At 51.0% G+C, this 8,719-nt stretch overlaps 1 protein-coding gene across 3 annotated transcripts in view; it reads left to right on the forward strand.

Annotated features, from left to right (window-relative positions):
• Smpd4 (sphingomyelin phosphodiesterase 4) overlaps nucleotides 1-8,719 on the forward strand; it is a 26,781-nt gene that overhangs the window by 14,191 nt on the left and 3,871 nt on the right. For 2 of the 3 annotated variants that reach the window (XM_021208951.2, XM_029544629.1), the window contains 6 exons: nucleotides 1-34; nucleotides 3,315-3,401; nucleotides 6,261-6,406; nucleotides 7,027-7,117; nucleotides 7,506-7,606; nucleotides 8,051-8,214. The exon at nucleotides 1-34 is cut by the window's left edge and continues 38 nt beyond it. In XM_021208951.2, the coding sequence (XP_021064610.1) occupies nucleotides 1-34; nucleotides 3,315-3,401; nucleotides 6,261-6,406; nucleotides 7,027-7,117; nucleotides 7,506-7,606; nucleotides 8,051-8,214 (623 nt within the window). The remainder of the gene's footprint in view (nucleotides 35-3,314; nucleotides 3,402-6,260; nucleotides 6,407-7,026; nucleotides 7,118-7,505; nucleotides 7,607-8,050; nucleotides 8,215-8,719) is intronic. The other variant, XM_021208952.2, reaches the window with a different exon arrangement.

The raw sequence follows: 8,719 nt of genomic DNA on the forward strand, positions 1-8,719 counted from the left end.
AATGTACCAAAAAATGCAGTCCCCTCATGCCAAGGTATGTCTCTGCTCATTATCCCTTCTCCTGTCTTGAGCCCTGGCTAGCCTGTTGTATCTTGTCCTCAGCATGAGTCACTTGTCTCAGGTTGGATGGGGGAGGCAGAAGCTCACTGTTTGCCTTCACTCAGATAATGTACAGAAGAGGTGACCCTGTCCTTTCTGAGGTCCTCCCTGCGCAGCCACACAGCCCTTCCCACCACTGGGGAATGGCTCAGGTCTGATGCTTCTTGTCTTCTGGGACAAGGCAAGCTGTGGCTCTCTTTGGGATTCATGTCTAACTTCTCCACTGTCATCAGCAGTGCCCTGATACTTTGAGGTGACCATGAGCAAGCCCCTACATGCTGTGTTGACCTTATACCTCTTTGGCCTGCTTGCTGCTCTGAAATGTGGCCATTTGTGGTGTGTGGGCTCTGGGACCCTCCTGCATGTTGCCTAGCCTGCTTCCTCCTCCTCTCTTCAGCCTTCCCTTGCCTTTCTCCCTCGGTAGCACACTCATTTGCAGAGATGTGGAGGTGGCAGGGTCCCTGAAATCTTCTGATGGTGGTGTCCCTTGGGAAAGTACTCTGCTGGGCTTGTTAGAGTAAAACTGTTTTGTTCAGTTAGTGAATGGACTGTGGTATCGAGAGTCACAGAGCCATACATAGGCAGTATCAACAGACACTGCTGCTTGCATCTCTTTACTCTGTGTACATTAATCTTGTCACTGCTAGGTGGATTCTTGAGCACTTGCTTTAAAGTGGAGTGGGTGGATGATGGTATCCACATTGAGTCTTGTGACTCAGTATTGTACCCTGGGTTCTGCTACCATAGAGTCCCTGTAGCCACTGTAACTCCAATCTTCTGCAGTGTTGGAGATTCTCTCCTACTATTTTCAAAGTGCAGAGCTCCCCAAACCTCTAGTCATGGTATCACAATGGAGAGGGAGGGCAGGGAAAGGCTGAAGACTTCTCTGGGGCCTGTACACCACAGAGAGCCTGTGACACCCTTCCTGCTTCCAGCCAGAGTTACTCGTGCTCTAGCCTGGCACGTGGAAGACTGGGACTGGGCTTCCCCACGTTCCCAGAGCCCCCAAGCTGGCTCAGCCTTGTGCACATGGTGTGGCCTTGTCGAGGCAAGCTTGCTTTGCTGCAGCATCTTTCTTGTGCCTGCTGTCTTTCAGTGAGTAGAAGTCACACTTTTGTTCAAGAGTCAACCAGAAAGGCCCTTCTGGATGGTCTCCTCTGACGATTCTGCTTCTGTGGTCAGAGGGAAGGGTCAGTGGCTGTCTTTGTGTTGGCAGTGAGGTACATCCCTCTTGTCCCCACAGTCACTTCCTCTTGGCCAGACCTTGGATGGGTGAGATGTGCTGGGAAGGTTGGTGCTCCCTGGCCAGACTTTGTACTTTTCTGACTTCTACTGACAAAGAACATAAAGCCCAAAGGTTTCCAGTGGCTGGAAACCAGGACAGATGGCTGCAGAAGTTGCCCTCATCCACAGTTCCTGTACTGGGGTCTGTACTATACCTTCCAGATAGGCTTTCCAGTACCCAGCAAGCCCTGACTGCCACATGCAGTATATTTGGCACCAGAGATTGCATTCTGATCAGACTATGTGCAGAGTACATGTTCACTGCCAGGACTGGGGGCAGTGCTCGGTGTGGCCTACGGAAGGCTGAGACCTGCCTTGTGTTTCTTCATGAAGGGAGCTTGGTTCCTCTCAGCACTGCAGCTGAGCCTGGGTCTGGCACAAAGGAACCTGTGTGGCAGGGCCTTAGCTCCCCTCACTGGAGGATCAGTGTCTAGTAAAACTCCTCTTTCCCCTCCGGTTGCAGTCGATGGGCATTCTGGTAGGGCATGGCCTTTGTGTGCTGTCGCTGGGCAGTGAGTGGTGCTGCAGGGAGGTGGGCAGAGGGGGCTTGAGTGGGGCTGGGTGGCTTGCTGGCTTAGCTGTTACCTCTGCTGCCCCGGGCTGTCCCTGCCGCTAGGGGGATGCGACTGCAGATGCCTGAGGGTTCCTTCTTTTGGGAGCCCTGTGTGTGAGAAGTAAGACGTAGAAAAGGCTGTCTTCCCAGTTGGAACTAGTAAGCACCTTTAGTAATTTCCAGTGTAGGGACAGAACAGCCTGTTAGACCAAGCCTGGGCCTGGGCCCATCTCCTTAGGTCTGAGAGAGCCACTAAAGGATGAATATGTATGGTTTTATTTGTATGAGACTTGATTCTTTCATATATTTACCCCCTGATTTGGTCAATATATTCCCTCTTCCCCCTTTCCTGAGCCTCACACATGCTAGGCAGTCTCTATCACTGAGCTATATTTCTCATGAATTTGATAACGTTCTTGTCAAATCAGCCCACGGAACTCCCTCAGTACTCCAAACTCAGTACCTGAGGGACGGCCTCAGGGCCTAGTCCCCAGTATTCCCAGACATCTGCATCATTAACTCCCTTGTATAAGATGCTCTCACATATAACTTAACTGTCCTGCTTTAAGGTTTCCCTACATGGCCTGTAATCCCAGCACTCCAGAGGCTGAGGCAGAAGAATTTAAGTTCCAGGCTCACAGAGACTGCCATGTGAGACCCTGTCTCAAGACAAAATAAATAAACTTCAAAATTACTTATAATCCCCCATTCACACAGTCCTCATCCCCACGCTCGGGAAAGATGCCTTTCTAAAATATTTTAAATTCAGTTGGTCAAATCCATATGGAAGCCTATATATACTATATATACATTTCCCTCCTCCTGCTGAGCTCAGCTTTTTGTTCTTCTTTCTGAGTCTCAAGACTTCCTAGGCCTTGGTGGCAGCAGCACGGTCCTAGTGACAATGAGATTCTAGGCTTTAGGTCATTATGTGTGATGTTGTCATATATATATATATATATATATATATATATATATATATATATATATATATATATATATATATATAACACATATCATCATCTTAGGGACAGTATTATACTTCTGGAAAAACAGAACTGGGCAGACTTGAGCGTGGCTGAGGCCTTCAGCCCCAGTAGCCTAGGACCTCCTGTGATCTTGTAAGGGCTGAGCAGCTGTGGAGGTGGTCTTGAGCATCCCTCTGGCTCAGCTGGGGCTTACTGTGGGACCCAGGGCTGCTGGGCAGAGTTTGTTGTATTGCCACTGATGAACTTTTATTCTTGTTTTTTGTTTTTTCTTCTTTGTTCTTTCTTCTGGGCTCCTTGTGTTTTGTCTCTCCCCACCCCTTCCCCTCCCCTTCCCCACCCTGTATGTCCTCCATCTGCCTCCTGGCCTTTCTCTGTTTGTTGTCTCTCAGTTGGAGGTTCTACACTACCGACTCACTGTCTCCAGCGCCCTCCACAGCCCTGCCCAACCCAGCCTCCAGGCCCTCCACGCCTACCAAGTACTGGCCTTTCCTTCCCTTCCCCTGCCCCAAGGTGGGCGCAGAGTGTGTGTTGGTACAGTGCCAGAGTAAGGGTCTCCCAGAAACCTGCTATGGTCCTTAAGAGGCAAGTCCTGAGCAAAATGAAGCCCATGTGCTAGAGGCAGGCCTGATTGGGCCTCGAGATTGTTGATTGCTCTTCAGGTTTGCAGGCTAGCCTGGTTTTGGTATATGACCATGCACCTATGTTAAGGCACACAGCCTGGCAGGGCATAGATCATGGAATCTTCCTCCTAAGCCCCTAGCCTGTAGAGCTGTCTCACCTCCGGTATTTTGGGAGAGCCTTGCAGTGGTCTGACTTATCCTCACTATTCAGAGGACTAACGTATGATATGGCTGTTGCCCTGTTCAGAGTTGTTACCCAGCCTGAAGGATGCAGTTATATCATAAGATACAGATTCCCCCAGAGCCCTTAGGTCTGTCAGTCCTTCTGGTGAGAGCCCAGCCACTTAGACTTCTTCAGAGGCAATGGGAGCAAGTGGTGGCCTCGTGGAGATTGCTGCCTGCTTAGGCAGAAGTGGCCAGTGTGTGAACTGATTTGAGGTCAGTAGAGTGTCGTTCAGACCTCAGGTATTTGGGGGAATGGAGTTAGCTGATTTGTGAGAACCTGGGAATGGGGAGATGTGCTCCACACAGGACTGTGTCTGATTTACCCTGGGGAAGAACAGTTGACAGTTGACACTGAATTTGAACAAAGATGAGAAAACAGTGCTTGCACACCGAGTGTTGCTGGCATGGGATGATAGATGCTTCTCACAGTGGGATTCCCACTGATAAGCAGCAGATAGTGAGGAGATCCTGTGGGAGGGCTCAGCAATGACACAGCTTCCTGGGAAGACCCCAGAGGATGAGACCTGTGAAGATGACCTGGGAGGCTGGGCATAGTGGGAAATGCTATAGGGAACACATTCTTGTGTCATTACAAAGTGCAGATGGCACTAGGGACACCAGTAGCACGTGAGTGCCCCCACTCAACATTCTAGGAGAGGGGAGGAGATTGATAGAGTATTTATCTGTCTGACCAGGAAGGGCGGGCAGGGCATCCAGAACCTCCATCAAAAGCTGGGTAAGATGAAGCAGTGCTCGCTGCGGGCTGTGGGGCTCTGTGAAGGGGCTGCTTGCTTTCTAAACTGAGAGACTGAGCTGAGGGCACTGCTCAGGACCGATGCTGTGTGCAGAGAGGAGTGTGAGTTGGCTAACCTGGCCGGATGGTCTTTAGTATTGATTAGTCTGTGTGATTATTGTATGTTCTAATCCATTTTCTATTAAGTGTCACGACTAATCAGTTATAAAGACAAAAGTGTTTCTCAATGCTGGTCCACAGTGGGGGAGGGGGTTGCATCTGATGATGGCTTTATTGCTGACACGCGGTAGGAGACAAGTAGTGTTATTGAGACCGAAATAGATATGCACTTGTGAGGAGACTATGGGCAGATTGCCACTTGAGGCCAGTCTGAGCTGCATAGTGCAACTGTCTCAAAAAGTACAGGGCTGGGGGTATAGCTCAGTGCCTGGGGCCTTGCAGACTTTACTCAAGGCCTGGGTTCAGTCCCCAGTGGCCAGACTCAGGAGATGACCCATTAACCTACTGGTCATGTGATGGGATTGATCCCTCCGGTGGCATCCCTAATCAGAATCTTCTGATCTTCAAGGTCATCAGGCCCCACCTCTTAGTACTGCACTGTGGGATTGGGTTAGCTCTCATGTTCAGAAGGGGGGCTTTGTTACTGTGTTTTGTCAGTTCTTAGAAGCAGCAAAAATTCCCTTTAAAGTTTAAAGTTCCAATAGGTTTAGCTAGTGTGGTGCCACCTGCACCTAGGACCTTTTCTCCCCCTTTGTCCCTTATTGAGACAGTTTCATTATATAGCCTTGGCTGACCTGCTATGTAGGCCTTGATGGCCTAGAACTTATGACAGTCCCTCTGTCTCTGCCTCCTAAGTGCTGGGATTGCAGGCTTATGTCACCATGCACAACTGTTATGACAGGGAGGCCTGAGTAGACAGAGCCCTGTGGACTCGTGCATGTCGCAGGGCCAGGCTTTACCAGCCTTAGCTCCACAAGTCATCAAGGCCCAACAGATGTAGGGAACCCGGATGTGCCTGGCTGGACTCACTCCTTCCTCCAGGTGGCATCGCTCCTCCCTGCCCCACAGGACATTCCAAGCACCACCTAATTCATGCTCAACATCCAGAGAGCGGGAGAGCCCATAAAAGGCTCCTTTGGTTCAGAGATCTTGTGTTTGTGTATAAAATTCACCTCACAAGCTTGAGAATGCTCTCGTCCTGGAGACTTTAGGTCTACTGTCAGTGGTGGAAGTAACTCCCTGACTTCCTCCAGGGTGGAGCCCTCATCTGGCTGTGACCAGGACAGGCAGCTGGGAGGGGCTGGGATTGTGGCTGGAGAAGGAACTGGGGAGAAAAGCACTCCTATTTGAGCAAGGTGAGTCCTGGTGAGCTTTTTGCACGTGTTGGGAAGCAGCAGACACCCTTGGATCCAGAGTTTAGATGGGCTAGGAGCCTACTCTGTTCTCACCCTCTGGCTCAGCAGGAGGCCGAGTCCTGAGGCCCAGCATAGGTTGCAGTGTCTGCTGCTGCATGGCCATGTGTTGCAAAGGTGGGTTATAAATTGCTCTTCGCCGACTCATCTGCTCTAACCAGCCCACGTGGGGCAGGCACAAGGCCACATGTTCCCATATGTGAGCTGGTGTCAGTTGAGATCTGGCAGCGTGAGGTGACATGCCTGGCCTGGTGCTTATCCACTAGAGATGAGCAGAAGGTACTCTAGCTCTCATCTGCCCTTGACACCCTCCTTCCTTCCTAGGAGTCCTTCACGCCTACTGAGGAGCACGTGCTGGTGGTGCGCCTGCTGCTGAAGCACCTGCATGCCTTTGCCAACAGCCTGAAGCCAGACCAGGCTTCTCCATCAGCACACTCCCATGCCACCAGTCCCCTGGAGGAATTCAAACGGTGGGTGTAGGATGGGTGGGGCTTCAGGGCTTTCCTTCCCTTATGCCCTCTCTGATCCTTGTTGTCCTGTTTGTTTTTTGGCTGCTTCTGATTTGAAAACCTTCCCTCATAGATCAGTGGGTCTCACCCTTCTTAATGCTGTGTGACTCTTTAATACAGTTCCTCATGTTGTGATGACTGCCCCCCCAACCATCACATTATTTTATTGCTACTTAATAACTAATTTTGCTACTGTTATGAACTGTGATATAAATATCTGCTATGCATGATATCTGATATGCAGTTCCTTTGGGGGTCTCCACCCACAAGTTGAGAGCCACTGTTCCAGATGCTCTCTGTGTCATGGGAAGAGCCGGCTGAACAGAGATTACAGCCTTGCTGTTCTATCTTACTATCCCTTATCATAGTCAGGAGGAAGGCTGGTGCCACTGACTTCAAAGGCAACTTATACACTGTGTTCTTGACCTTGTTGGCTTCTTCCGGAGAATCAGGCTAGAAACAAATCTTACCTCAGGGGAGTGTGTCTAGTGTTCCCTGCTGGCATAACAGACTCACTAGTCCTTAGGAGCAGGCATAGGCTTCTGGGCAAGTGACAGCTCATGACTCTCCTATTCCCACAGGGCCGCAGTGCCTCGGTTTGTCCAGCAGAAGCTGTATGTCTTCCTGCAGCACTGTTTTGGCCACTGGCCTCTGGATGCATCCTTCAGAGCTGTAAGCACAAATACCTGCCCTGCCCTCATCATTGACCTCTATGGCATGATGTTGGCAGCCTATGGGGTGAGCTGACAGGACAGGGTGGGCTGTTATCACAGACCTTAGAGATGAAGTCTTGTTTTGTCTTGTCGTTCTGTTGGCCATACTCAGCCTTATGGGGCTGGCATGAGGTACTTATGTTCTTGTAGGATGTTCTTGGGAGGATGGAGGAAGATGTGTTCACTCACTGGCATCTACACTGAAGGGAAAGAGTCCAGAGCCCCAACATTGCATCAAAGTCTTCAACTAGGGCACAGATCAGGTTCAGATCACCAATAGGTGTACCTGAAAGTCGAGTGCACCAGCCTGCAAGCACAGGCCTTCAGGGCACATATGTTCCTCACAGGTCTTGGAGATGTGGCTGAGCTATCTGCAGCCATGGAGGTATGCCCCTGAGAAACAGGCTCTGGGCAGCGATCCCCAGCCACGGTGTGTGTCAGAGAAGTGGTGAGTGTCCCCAGCCTGCCTGTCCCAGTGATGCCATTGCCCTCTGGTGCTAAGATAGGCATACTGTGCTTCAGGTCTTGAGTACACGGTAACCCTAGAACCCCATCTCCTTGTTTGCCCTAGCCTGTCTCTATGGTCACCCTACCAGCACAGAGTAACTGCCGTGTCCCATCATCATCTTATACTCCTGTGGTACTGCAGTCACTGGCCTTTGCTTCCTGGGGTCCCAGACTCGCCCTTCCAGTCCCTCTCTAGCAGGCCGTGCTGAGGTGTTCAGTGCTCTCTTGAGAAAGGTCATATGTTTGAGGCTCACTTAGACACAGCAGCAGAAGCTGGGGTCATCAGGAAGGCTTTGGGAGTAAGGAGCAGTGTGGCCTGCCTCCTACAAGAGGTCTACATGGTGGTCTCACTCCACTTGGCCCCCGTCTCGCTACCTGTCTCCAGGGCCCCCTTCATCCAGGAAAACCTGCTGATGTACACCAAGCTGTTTGTGAGTTTCCTGAACCGAGCCCTACGCACAGACCTCGTCAGCCCCAAGAATGCACTCATGGTCTTCCGAGTGGCTAAGGTCTTTGCCCAGCCCAACCTGGCCGAGATGATTCAGAAAGGTGAGTCTTCAGTCCTGGGTGGGCTCCACTGAGTGAGCTAGTACCTTAGCCGCAGAGAAGCCTACATAGAGGAACCTGGGGATGCTGCATGCCTCAAGGATGTTCTTTGTGGCCTGGGGACTTTGCACATCAAAAGTATAGTAAAAGTTTGGTTAATGTCCCCTTCCTAGTGCTGGCATCCAGGCAATGGCTATACTGAGCTCAAAGACATGGACATCAGAGCTCTAAGCAGTAGCTCTTCCAACAGCTGTTTTCCCTTATAGACTGATGGACAGTGGCCGGCAGTGGCTGCTGTCACTCTGCTAGCACAGTGTCTACTGTTGGCAACTGTTGCTGTTGCTCAGGCTCCTAAGCATTAGAGCTGGGCCCTCGAGCTACCAACCCATAGAGACAGTACACAGGTTCCCACAGAGACGGGACACAGGTTCCCACCGAGACGGGACACAGGTTCCCACCGAGACGGGACACAGGTTCCCACCGAGACGGGACACAGGTTCCCACCGAG

Source organism: Mus pahari, chromosome 12 (assembly GCF_900095145.1).
Source record: "Mus pahari chromosome 12, PAHARI_EIJ_v1.1, whole genome shotgun sequence".
NCBI classification, from domain to species: Eukaryota; Metazoa; Chordata; class Mammalia; order Rodentia; family Muridae; genus Mus; species Mus pahari.